General features: G+C 42.1%; 1 protein-coding gene across 2 annotated transcripts; it reads right to left on the bottom strand.

Moving 5' to 3' along the window:
- Positions 1 to 1,183: 1,183 nt before the first annotated feature.
- LOC128478038 (uncharacterized) lies at positions 1,184 to 4,994 on the bottom strand. Of its 2 annotated transcripts, XM_053458117.1 has the most exons (4): positions 4,898 to 4,994; positions 4,119 to 4,450; positions 3,763 to 3,936; positions 1,184 to 1,545 (listed from the first exon to the last, which is right to left on the bottom strand). In XM_053458117.1, the coding sequence occupies exons 2-4, from the start codon at positions 4,315 to 4,317 to the stop codon at positions 1,247 to 1,249; spliced, it is 672 nt and encodes a 223-aa protein (XP_053314092.1). In that variant the 5' UTR covers positions 4,318 to 4,450; positions 4,898 to 4,994; the 3' UTR covers positions 1,184 to 1,246. The 2 variants fall into 2 exon arrangements, with proteins under 2 accessions (XP_053314092.1, XP_053314090.1); XM_053458115.1 differs by lacking the exon at positions 4,898 to 4,994 and having other exon boundaries at positions 4,119 to 4,602.
- Positions 4,995 to 13,464: the final 8,470 nt, after the last annotated feature.

Here is a 13,464-nt window from a genome sequence, read left to right as displayed (position 1 = left end):
TCAGATTCCCTTTAGTGAATAAACCCCAACCTCTTTTGGTTTGCTACATTGTGTGCTGGACGGTGTTAGAAGGGAAGCTTCTCCCAAGCAAGGTTATAACAGAGTCCGAGTAGAACAAGAGGCGGGAGAAACGTTAAGAGCTTTAATGTTTTATGTCGTATAAATTACACATTTTGGGGCACAAGTTCACAGAAAGTGGCAGTACAAGTAAACCATGTAATAATAAACATATAAAAGCCGCAGCAGCGCCTTGTTTGTCAAACAGATGCGAAAAGTGGCTTCTGACCGTACCAGCAGCCCAAAAAATCTACCTCCTGGTAGGTGAGATATGGCTGTTTTTTGTTATTATATATTTTTTATCATTTTTAATATATATTTTTTTTTACCCCAAAGTAGGGGTATAAGCAGTGCTAAAGTTACTATAACAGCTTCATCGCAATAAAATCCAAACCCCTCTTCGTAACCAAGATAAAAATGCCTTATCGGTTCCAGACAGATAGAAACTATGACATCACAAACCTGAGAAGCTTTCTGATTACATCGGCGGCCCCAGATATCCCGCACACTTTTGCATCTCTGGGCGAATGAAAGTGAACAATTGCAAATTTTTTTGTGCAATAAATCAGAATTATATATATCCTTTCATCACTATATATATATAATAACATTCATATAAATAATGTATGTATGCTACGCGCTTCTATTAACTTAAAACATAAGGAAACAAGAAAATGTTATTACGCATCTGCTCAGTCACCATCAATCGGTACTAAGCGGACACGGTCAGTAGTGTACAGGCGTGCGACACTCGCGTTCTACATTTTTATAACATATGTATGCAATTTTAAGAGCACAATCTCAAAACATACCCTATAGAGAATCAAGTTGCACCTGAGCAAGAAGCATCATAAAACCCGGTAGGTTCTCCAGGACCAGAACTGCCGCTCGGCGGCCCGGTTGGATCCACAGTACATATTCAACATGACAACCCAATTAAGGCTGAAGTGTCAAAGCTATTCTAAAACCATATATTATTAGTATAATATGATAAGATCCTTTCAGTAAGGCCAGTGGTGAAACCCTGTGCATCTTAGATATCGACTCTAATAAAGATACCAAACATTTGAACGGAAAACAAAAGTAATACTGAACTGTAAAAAAAACAAAAAACACACAACTCCCACAATCCTTAGCCGATTGGGCACTGTAAACATTTTTGGTTCCTTTGGCTTCCACCAGAAGTCCGTTAACTTGTAACATCCTGCTGATCGCCGGCGTCCGACAGCTCTTGGATTAGCGGAGCTATGACTTCGTCGTCCTCCGAGAAGGACCCCTGTTCTGCGGCTTCCAGCACGTACTTCACGGAAAAGACACAACTCAGAACGGTCGCGAGGAAGGACGCGAGGCCAGAGAATATCGCAAAGGCGAAACTTTCCCCCAAAACGACGGAGCTTTCGTTTGTCCTCGTTGAATTAGTTTTCAGCTCGTGGAGGATTAACAAGTAGAGGTGGATACACAGACCTACGGCTGCTGCCGTCGATAAGACTGAAAAGACATGCAAGCAATGTGTCACTAGATTTCATAAAAGCGACAAAACCAGAACATTTAAAATATCAATACGACTATATAAAATAGTTTACAATTTGTTCACACGCTACCATCCAAAAGTTTGGGGTCACTTGGAAATCTCCTTGCTTTTGAAAGAAAAATTAATTTTATACATTAAAATAACATGAAACGGATCAGAAATAGAGCACAGACGGGGTTAATGTTCTAAATGACTATTGTAGCTGGAACCGGCTGATTTTCATAGATGGCCCCTTTATCACTCCCATCACGCCTGTGCTCCAATGGCCCTTTATCACTCCCATCACTCCTGTGTTCCAATGGCCCTTTATCACTCCCATCACTCCTGTGTTCCAATGGCCCTTTATCACTCCCATCACTCCTGTGTTCCAATGACCCTTTATCACTCCCATCACTCCTGTGTCCCAATGGCCCTTTATCACTGCCATCACTCCTGTGCTCCAATGGCCCTTCATCACTCCCATCACTCCTGTGTTCCAATGGCCCTTTATCACTCCCATCACTCCTGTGCTCCAATGGCCCTTTATCACTCCCATCACTCCTGTGCTCCAATGGCATGTTGTGTTCATTAATCCGAGTTTAAGTTTACAGAGCTAATTGATGAGAGCAGCACTTTTACCTATTGTGTAATACACCCTAGCTACCTCTAGATTGTAAAATCCTGTGCGCAGGGCCCTCCTTACCTGCTTCTGTAAGTCTAATGTTTTTGGCAGTGTATATAAAACCGCCTGATGCAAGATTATGAAAAAGTAGATGTTTTGATTACCGTTTCAAAGGTTTGCCTTCAGTTATGAGCTCAGACACATGGTCTGATGCACATATATGTTCACTATAACTGGATTATTGATAATTAAGTAGGAGTTCACAAGCTTCCGTGAGAAACGTTGCATATTAACTTGTTTCCCAGTAACATCCCAGGTTCAGTCACCGAGCTGGATCAGCGCCAAACCCGTATTCCCGGTGAGCTCCTCTATGAGCTGGACTGAACCCAGCATGCTTTCGTTTATAAATATGCTCCAAAGTCTAAATCACATAGCACAGCCCGTTAGACTGCCATCTCCATAGCTACTGTTCATTTGTAGTCTTACTAAAGCAGAAAACAAGATAACTAGTGATCAGGTTAATCATTTCTGAGATTTATCGTACTAAAGAAATGCAATACCGTATTTGCTCGATCATAACAAGGTTTTTTTCAGAATAAAAAATAAAATCATCTGGTCTTGTAATAGAGGTCATCTTTTATTCAGACCTCAAATCTGGGATCCAGTATTATCATCAAGGAAAATACAGTATGTTAGTCTACTAAACAGGCATTTAAGAGTTAAATACGGTGCTGTTGGTATCTACATTACCACCAGCTTGCAAACAATAACACTATATTGAACTCTATAAGGGACAGTGGCTCCACCAGGTGGGCAAAATACATACAGCTGGTACGACAGCAGACCTACTGCGTACACGCAAATAAAATCTCCCTACAGAAAATAAACGCAGAGATGTCGATGATGGAAAATAATACAAGCTGTATTATAATGTTTCAGGGCACCCTCCTATGAAAAGGTATAAGGAAAAGGGGGGGTGGGAATTCTACAAACTTATTTAAGGATCACCAAAAATGGGAACATGAAAACCAGCTTTTATGATAATAAATTTAGAGTTTCCTGTGCTCTGGGACAGACTGAGAGGGTAATAGATAAATACAACAGCCTCCCATCAGGAGGGATAGAGGACGGTACAGTGGGGGAATTTAGACATGAACGGGACGGATATAACTAATCCTCCTGAATCAAGACCAAGGAATGATTAAGCTCTGAGTCTCGACATCAGGACAAACGGGCGGACGATGACCATTTCCTTTCGTAAACGTCATGTGTCACAACATGTTTGGCAAAAAAGGTCCTTCACCAGGGGTAAAATGTGAGACCTCGCAGTGAGGTTAATTCACTGAAGGGGCAGTTGTGCTTCATCTTCTTGGCTTCGCTATACATTATAAAGAGCCAATCCCTTCTTCAGCCTCCTCAACCATTGAATTGTACAGGTTCAGCTCAGCCCTTCATGCTGGAGAACTAGCCTATGTTGACCCTTCAATATAAGTAGTTAAAACCACAAATTGCCCTTTAGTGAATTACCCCCATTGTTACCTGGGGTAATATGAAGTTGCTCGTAGAGTGTTACCTGTGATAAAATGCAGGATGGTTGCACATTTCAAACATCCCAAGATCCTCTGGTGTTTGATGTCCAGGAAGTCAAGCATGAAGGCAAGAAAGCCAATGAAAATACTGCCATAGCAACAGAATGTCATGAAGATGAGGATATGCATTCCTTCCTCCTTAAGAATTTCAGGTGAACCTATTAAAAAGATAATTACAATCACATATTATGGAGACTGGCAGAAAATCCCCCCGTGCTCGCAGCATCCCCTCCCGGGGGTGCTCACCCCCTGGGCTCGCAGCATCCCCTCCCTGGGGGGGGCTCGCCCCATCCCTCTATTGCCCTATGACAGCATTCCTCCTGCCATACCCACCACTCACCAGTAAAGTTGAGACGCAGGTGCAGTGCTTCGGCCACCCCAAGCACATACACCTTTTTCTGGACATCCACTTGCATCCACCTGGGGTCAGCCATGGCTGTGGACATCGCCACCACGGCGAAAACTTGCACCGCAGCGGCGGCCAAGTTGCTCTCTGAAGCGGTACCCAGATTCACCCTCCCAATAAGTAGGTCCGGCATCTTCTCTGCGTCCTCTTCTTCCAACCCTTTACATTGGATACTTCCGGAAGTGTGATGTCGCGCCTGACCCACGCGCTCCACTTTCTCGTGACTACCAGGTCTGGTTTGTGAACGAGGACACGCTGCAGCAGAGCTAAACAAAGAGCACAAGAGGTACAAAATGATGCTGGTTGAGTTCTCCTAAAATCATAACAACCGTAGAAAATGATGTAGCTAGAGGGAGTCCAAAGCAAATGCAACGGTAAATATTTCCCAAGGACCAAGTCCCCGGCGTTCTCTCTCAGTGGAATATGATAAGTGACACAAAAAGAAAAGTCAAGTGCGCTTAGCTTGTGGAGAGAATGCAAAAAGAACTACATTTATTAAAAATACAGAGCAGGGGCACAAATGACACAACCGTTTCCGGGTAACCCCCTTTATCAGTGTACAAAGCAACAAAACATCATTAATACACTTCCTGTAAGGGAATAACCCCGCCCCTACATGCAATCAATTCAACAATCCACAGGAAGTTGATGCAGGAAATCGAAAAGGTAAAACAGACCCACAAAGATCAGCACAGTTATAACTAGACACTTACAACTGCTGCTATGCAAGAGCAGCCTCCAAATAACACGCCATGACCACAGTACACAGCATCAGTACCATAGAGCATACAGAGATAGTGCGGCAGGAACAAACGAGACGAATGGATAGAATAGCAGGAGCAAGCAAGCACAATGGATAAAGCAAAAGGGCAGCGCCCCTGCTGGAGAACCAGAGAATAACACCAGAGTCACCAAAAGGGGTGTGCCTGAAGCTACAAAACAAGACTCGTGGAGCCACGCCCCTTAGCAACAGCACATCCATAGCAACGTAGGGGAGCCGGGATTGTTATTAGCAGAGTAGGAGCTGCATACTCCAAGCTTAACACAATACAATGAGACAACATACACAACATGTATAGAAATACACAATGACAAAGAGATTAGTGAAGGGGCTACTCTCTACATGCTATTACTACAGGAAAAAAGAGAGAATATAAATATGCACTGCCAAGAGAACCGACTCACCTGCGTTTTAATCCCTTCAGGCCTGTAGGGGTTTTATAACCAAAAAGGACCAAAATATTTGATTTTGATATTTGATTGTGGCATTACAGCAACACCGTTTAAGCGAAGAAAGGGATCGTAGATCACTTTCTAAGCTTGCTTAAGGAACTGATGTGCCAGGCACGTCATTGGTCGTTACCTGACCGTTTGTGTCTGATGTGCCTGGGCCGTCGTTGGGCGTTAAGGGGTTAATGATGTCCATTAGCATTGTGATTGCCCAGAATGGGGTGTCTATGGCTGCTTTGCCAAAAATAAAAATAAAGAATTAGGACATAAAGGTTAGCTTGGGAGACAATGTCCCCCAATACATCATCCCCCCCAAAAAAGCTGATTTTCAAACTGCACCATAATCAATTTAATCCATTATCCCAATTTTAATTAATATTATTAGACCGGCTATATACGTGCCAAAATGATGCATTATTATAAAATATATCACAAAAAAGGCGATATAGGCACACAGAAAAAAAGGGGTAAATGTTAATACGCTATACAAACACAGTTTAGATTTTTTTAAAAAGGATGCGTTTTCACAAGTACGTTTGCCTTTTACTTCTCTCGTACACCCGCTTTTGTAGGCCATAACTCGTGTTACCCTTATCATGAGCTTGGCTGAGGGTGATAGTATTTGTAATCAACAAAAGCAGGTGCACAAGAAAAGCATAAAGCTGGCATCAACCGTTATCTAAAAAAAAATATATATAATTTTTTCTTTGTATTTTTTTGTGTGTTTGATTTTATTTGCAGTTGGGGGTGATAATGTCCGATCCCCTGCATGATTTACAAAAGGGGGAGACTAGATGGGCTGAATATTTCTCAGCTGCCGTCAAATTCTATGTTTCTGGCGCTATATGGTACGTACAAACAAACAAACAAACAAACAAACAAAAAACTTAAGCTAAACAACCCCCGACTAGATATCAAAAACAATATCTTTCAGACAAACCTGGACCAGAATCAAGTGGGAACCCTATGGCAGGGAAGCTTGCTGCCCTATAGCGACCCCTGGTGGACATCAAGGTACCAGGTCTTTTAAATTGGTTGCCCAAATTAGCTACATTTCAGACTCTGAACATCTGGATTTAGTGCACATCCAGCAAATACTATTCAAAATGCACTTATCCGAAGCATAAACATTGGTGGTTCCACCACGCTACATGGATGATTGGCATCAAAGCACCCCAATTTTGGGGAACCCCTATCAAGTCTTAACATAGCTGTATTGCTTACTAAGGAGCGGTATTATTGGGACTGCGCTGCATTTTAACCCACTAAGACTCTCCTTCAAAGTCAAGCTTTTTTTTGGACACCATTCATGAGGCTCCTGTGTGGTAGAAGAGGTGGTTAATCCTGAAATTTCAAGTGACAAATGTTTAGTACGGTCAGATAGGACCACAGAGCTCATCAAGTTTCCAGGAACATAGCCAGACAAACAACTGAGCACATCGCAAGAGGCTGTAGGTATTTAACTACCTTAACAAGGTCATTAAGCATGCTCCAGGTGAGATTAAAACAAAGGCCTTTAATAGGCTGAGTCCCTCTTTAATATTTTTATTAGAGATGGTCTTGAAGGAAAGGTTTGTCTTTTCGCTGACGACACAAAGATTTACAACAGGGTTGATGTTCCTGGAGAGAGAAGCCAAATGGCAAACGATTTAGGTAAACTGGAAAAATGGTCAGAGCTGTGGCAACTGGCATTTAATGTGGATAAATGCAAAGTAATGCACCTGGGGCATAAAAACCCAAGGGCAGAGTATAGACTATTTGGTACGGTCCTAACCTCAACATGCGAGGAAAGGGATTTAGGGGTAATTATTTCTGAGGATTTAAAGGTAGGCAGACAATGCAGTTGAGCAGCAGGTAATGCGTGCAGAATGCTGGGTTGTATAGGGAGAGGTATTAGCAGTAGATATTAGCAGTAGAAAGAGGGAAGAGCTCGTGCCGTTGTACAGAGCACTGCTGAGACTTCACTTGGAGTATTGTGTACAGCACTGGAGACCGTATCTCTAGAAGGATATAGAAATGCTGGAGAAAGTTCAGAAAAGGGCTACTAAAATGGTTCATGGATTACAGGATAAACCTTACCAGGACAGGTTAAAGGATCTTAACCTATATAGCCTGGAAGAAAGACGTGACGATGCATGGAATGGCCTTCCAGCAGAAGTGGTAGATGTTAATACAGTAAAGGCATTTAAGCAAGCGTGGGATAGGCATAAGGCCAAGCTAGATATAGGATAAGGGCAGGTACTAAAGGAAAGTACTCAGAGGTTGGGCAGACTGGATGGGCCTACTGGTTCTTATCTGCCGTCACTTTCTATGTTTCTATGAGGTACCTGAACAAATTACTGACTGGGAACAACACCAATGCTGTTTCCTGCATGTCATAGGTGTCTGGACTGTTGGGGACCCACTAAGGTAAGTAAATTCACCAAGTAAAATTATAAACTGGACCAGTTTGGTGCATCAGCTAAAAGTTAAAGTATCAAGCAGGCAGCTGGGATTTTTTCATCCGCTGTGTTAAGGTGCCGGGGGCGATTTTCCCTACCAGTATCGGAGTAGAAAGTACCAGACGACAGACTGAAACTGCAAAGCGCTTTTGCAGAGAGTGCTGATGGGAGTAGTAATGCCAGACCCTGAAATGAAGGCAGGGTAGGGAACCTGGACTTGGTGATAAATCCAGCAACTGAAGAAAGGACATCCCAGATCAGAAGAAAAAACACAGGGATACTGTAGATAGCAGGAGGAACCGTGGAATCACGCGGAGGAAGCTTGCATACAACCTGTAGCTCAGGAGGCAGGCTAAAGGTAGCCGGTGTGTATTTCTTCTGAGTGTCTATCCTGGGTGTCCAGGGAATGAGACGTTTTCAGTTCAAGACTCAGCTCTTCAGCCTGGCCTCAGCTCTTCAGCCTGGCCTCAGCTCTTCATGTTTTCACCAATATCCTAGTGGTAGTAGTCATCGGTTAGATGGTTGGGAATTACGGTGGTACTTTACGTGGACTGGCAGCTTACTTGGTTCAGCTCCTACAAGACCATATTTCCCTGGCAGTGACTACATTGGAGCCCCTGGGTTGGCGGATCAGTGTGCAAAATTCTTCCTCGTATGTCCTGTGAGAAACTGCTTCTGGTCTCCTTGGTGGAGAAAGTTTTTCTGTCATCCAGGAAGTAAATATTAACAAGCAATGCAGTTGATATTCTTTGTGCGCTGGGGTGCAGTCAAGAAGTCAAACTGCTCCACACATTGCACTGTCCAAAATGTCTTGGTAAACTGAAGCATTATCATTGCCCTTTACTTTAAGTAAGCGGTCCAAACCCTGATAAAGAGGTATGTCCCAATACTTTTGTCCATACAGTGGTGCACAAAGCAACGTGTGAATTTACAGATAATTCAGATAAAACAAATGTGGCAAAGAAGCGAACGGCGCTAGTTAGATCCCCAAAAAGATGTTCTCAGCATGCTGTTCTGAGAAGTGGATTTCAGCGCAAAGTGCTTTGCTTCCTCAACTGCTACATCTTGGTCCTTTAACGTTGAAAGTTCAAATTTCAGCCCTATCTACATTTCTCCACAGGAAGCTTGCCTCACACTCTTGGATTATCCATTTAGCCCCACGGGATCTCAATCTAGTCCTTAGGAGCTCGATAACCCCCTCATTTGAACCTCTACAGGCGGCAACCAAGTTTTTGTTATTTAGAAGACTCCTTGTAGCCGTTACCTCGCCTAGGAGGATAAATGAACTGCAAGCCTTATCTATTAGACATTCCATTTGAAGATTTTAGAAGAAAAAAGTCTTTTTACACTTTCTCTGGAATTTTTTTCCTAAAGTTACTTCAGCTTTCCATAAGAATCACGAGATTAATCCCACATTTTGTCCAAATCCAGTATCTGACCCTGGGAGGCATTTTCATTTGCTAGACATAATAAGACGTCTTGTGTGTCTTTAGAGGACTGCATCTTGGAGACTACATTCTAGCCTTCATTGCATTCTCAGGATCTTCAAAGGGGAAGAAGGTGTCGAGAGCAACTATAGCTTAATGGATCGTACATGTGATGGCCGAAGCCTACAAGGTGATGGTGAATGAACCCCCTCAAGGACTGAGGGCACATTCTTCAAAGTCAGTGGCAACATCTTGGGCAGAGAAGGCAGAAATATCCCTGGATCTTATTTGCAAGGCAGCCACCTGGAAGAAGTTTGCTAAGCATTTCAGGATTGATGTTCTTGCATTGGCAGATGTTAGGAGGAAGGCTGTTCAGATGTTCTCTGCGTTGACCCCCATCCCTTTATCTTTATTATATCTCTATATCCTGGCTACCAGGGATGGCAAGGGGAAGTGAGAATCCTTTTCCTTGCTCGTCGCTTTGCAGCCCTTGTTTTCCACTCAATAAACTTATTTTTTTGCATTATTTTCTGGTATGTCTTTTAAATGACACATAGGGAAAGTCTAGGGCAGGGGCAATTTAGAGTTATCTTCCTGCCCTACCTGAGACCGGCTGTATTATGGCTGCAAGGAGAAGACTTTCTCTGTAAGTAGAATTCTCATTTTCCAGTGTATTCCAGTGATGGCTTTTCACATTTGTAGGCACCAAGCCTAATGCGCAATATTACAGATCATGTGACCTTGTTTGTCCGGAACATCTAGTGTCCTGCTCTGTGTGCATCGCATGGATTTTAAGTAATTGTCATTTGCACTTTCTTCCAGAACCCACTTCAAAAATAAAATAAAATGTTCATCTTTGCCGAATAAATCAGTTTTTAATGTCTGAAAGGCACCACTAGGGGGCACTGTCACGCCATTCATTCGCCTCAGCGCGCCTGGCAATCGGAGGAACTTTTGAATAGTTGAATTAGGTCCTTCACTTCAAATCACGGCAAATCCAGACAATGCCAAACTTGATGCATAAAACACAGCTTTATTTACAAAGAAATGGCATGCCCCGGTGCTGACCCTTTATCACAGGCGGTGTGCTGCACTACACTGATAAATATACATTTAATGCAACGCTTCTGAGATTAATTTTACAAATCCAACACATTCTTAGAGAGAAAGCAGGGTATCGAGAAGGTCTGCCAGTATTTCTCTTGGCCTGAAATCAAATGTTACATTTATTTGCACAACTCAAAATCGGACGCATTATCCTCAAAGGATTTGTCTACAATTCAACAACAACTACAGAACAAAAAGGGGTTAAATTGGGAAGAATACATTATAACCGCCATAATGCAAAGGAGGCACTTCTTTTTTTTCCAGGGCACATCTGAATTTCACGTCGCTGACCCAAAAATATATTAGGCGATGTCCCATAAATAAGAGTAACAAAATAGAATTAGTTACTGTGCTATACATCTTACATACTGCAGGGGGCAGCACTTTACATCTTCCGGTCAGAAACATGTGAAATCTAAGGGGGGGGTTTGGAAAAATGGTCCATGTAGTAATTTATTTTTTAATTGATGTATATAGTGCCATCATATTCCACAGCACTGTACAACAGGACCTTACAAATGATCCGTAACATAACGTCAACTTTCTCTAATGAGTTTACAGTCTATTCGTCCTTTACTTTACAGCATGGACTCAGATCTAAAACGTATATAATTTATATTTTATTTTCACTATACAACACTTCTTTAGGTGGTTACATTAAACAAATAAAACCTAAGACCGTACGTAGCAACCGAAGACTTAGAGAGAGGACTAGTGAGAAGAATGTAGGAGTCTTGGACGAAGAAGATAAGGCAACAGCTTTGCAATCGGTGGTCGGTTGTGATTGGTGGATATGGTGATCGATTGGAAATATATATTTTACATATAAATAAAGAAAATAAACAAAAATGTCATGCCCGCCTGGCTATCTTGCACATCAGACAAATGCCCGGTGGCAGATCGGTGCTACAGTATGCAGCCATTGGCTAGATATGGGTGCTGCTTCTCATATCCAGCTGTTGGTCGCGCTTACATCATTGGTGGCCACCGGCCTAAAAGTGCCAGAGCTGCTTCGTCGTCCCCAGTCTGGCCCTGGTAGCAAATATGGTAGTTCCTTACTGTAAATGCCAAATAAAAAAAAATGGAGCACCCACCCAGCAGAAGTGGTAGAGGGTAATACAGTGAGGGTATTAAACTTGCATGGGATAGACATACGGCTCCTGAATCTAAGACGAGACAAATGAGTCTTCACTTTAAGAAAAATGGGCCAAATTCTGTCTCATAGAAACGGAAGGACTAAGTCGCAGTGACCCAAGTGTCAGGATGCAATACAAGTAACCCTAATGGAAAAATTACAGCAATAAAGAAGCTGCGAGGTCTGGCTGCTTTAATAGTATTTTCTGAAATCCAATTACACAATTGTCACTGTAGTTTTGATTGGTGATAAATAAATATCTCCCATATCCCGCAGATATTATGGATCGCTTACTACTCCGTTCCAGCTTCTTCTGAACGGCAAAAGCAAACATTCTGAGTGCTTTCGTTAGTTTATTTGCGGTTCTAATGAATATGATTTTACATCATTGCAGATTAATCATAGAATATTTATCTAAGAGTTAAATAATGTTCTCTAACATTTAAAGATTTCTAACCTTGCCTTTCTATATATATATATATACAGCTCTAATATCGGCTTAGTTTATGATTAAGCACTTATGTGCGAAACGCGTTAACCCTGCCTAGTTTGTTGTCCTGCTGTTCCTGAAAGTCTGAATAAAGAATATTTTTATATTCACCTGTTGGTGTGGATTTGGTGGATGATTTGCGGACTTTGATGACTAAAGCACTAATTAGGAGCCTTAGACCTCATCTGATCAATGTAAAGTATGAACGAGTCAGCTCCAGACTATGTGACCCTGAGATTTTGCCCCTTCACTCTGAGATCGGTGCAGAAACCCTGAGACTAAGGGTCACACAATGAATACCTGGGCACTTTCGCGATCCAGAGGATGAGTACGGAGCAATGTCGGACCTAGTGGGACTTACTCAATAGGCAGATATAATGAGCTTATATTATACACATATCTAGCTTAATATTCCTTAGACAAATACATGGGCCTCACTGTCTTAAGCGCACTCGCTCCAAAAAATTGCAAATTGAAATAAATCGGCATCTTCAACTTCAGGAGAGGTGACATTAATCAAGATTCCGGGTTTAGAACGCTATGAGCTTTTGGCGTTAGTGTGTGTGTGTGGAGGTGGATGTTAGTATGTGAGCATGGGTGTGTGTTATTATTTGGTGTCAGCATGTATGTGTGTTAGTGTGTGGTGTTTGCATGAGTATATGTGTGTGTGTCATTGTGTGATTCTAGGATTAGTGGTGTGAGGGAGAGGGGTAGTGTGTATGTATGTGTGTGTATATATATATATATATATATATATATATATATTATGTTATTATCTTTTATTTATATAGCACCAACAATTTACGCAGCGCTTAATACAATAGGTATATTTATATTCATATATTGAAGGGAGACTTGACAGACAAACCGATACGTTAGGTGGGGAGGGCCCTGCTCGCAAGCTTACAATCTTGAGGGAATGGGGTGAGGACAAACACTATATGTATGGAAGTGTAAGGCGTCAGAGTGAGTTTGCGTGTTCGTATGTGCGTGTGATTTAGTTACGGGGAGAAAGGAGTGCCAGAAAAATACTGCACCCTGTGCCTAGTGAGAATGGGGGTGTCTCTGGTATTCTGCCCTAATTAATTAGTTGAAAGAGCGGTTTTGAGCTTGCAATATGTTTAGTAAATGTGACAAATGTTTGGAGTGAGTCACACGTTTAATATTAAACTCTGATTATTAACGTATTCTTATCCAAAATGCAATCCTCTTCTATGAAAGAGAAATACGAGTAAATGTGTGTCTGCGGTCCGTATTCATCTTGCTTTGACATTATTATCATCCCTTCTGTAGAGCCGATATTCGCAGCCGGCTCCTCGTACCTGATGAACAGATGGTGGAGAATCATAGATTATGTGCCTGCATCTTCATATGATTATTTACAAGACGCGCTACGAGGCTTTCGAGCTGTCAGCTTTGTGCTTATTCTTCTGTTCTTGTTGTGTACTTG

The sequence above is a fragment of the Spea bombifrons genome, chromosome 1 (assembly GCF_027358695.1).
Source record: "Spea bombifrons isolate aSpeBom1 chromosome 1, aSpeBom1.2.pri, whole genome shotgun sequence".
Lineage (NCBI taxonomy): Eukaryota > Metazoa > Chordata > Amphibia > Anura > Pelobatidae > Spea > Spea bombifrons.
Note: the sequence above shows the minus strand (reverse complement) of the source record. Positions and strands in the feature narration are given on the sequence as shown.

Excerpts from the sequence above, each read along its gene's own strand:
- LOC128478038 (XM_053458117.1), bottom strand. The coding sequence starts at position 4,317 with ATGCCGGACCTACTTATTGGGAGGGTGAATCTGGGTACCGCTTCAGAG. Across the intron at positions 3,937-4,118 it reads CCTGCGTCTCAACTTTACTG|GTTCACCTGAAATTCTTAAG; the intron begins GTGAGTGGTGGG and ends TCTTTTTAATAG. Across the intron at positions 1,546-3,762 it reads CATCCTGCATTTTATCACAG|TCTTATCGACGGCAGCAGCC; the intron begins GTAACACTCTAC and ends ATGTCTTTTCAG.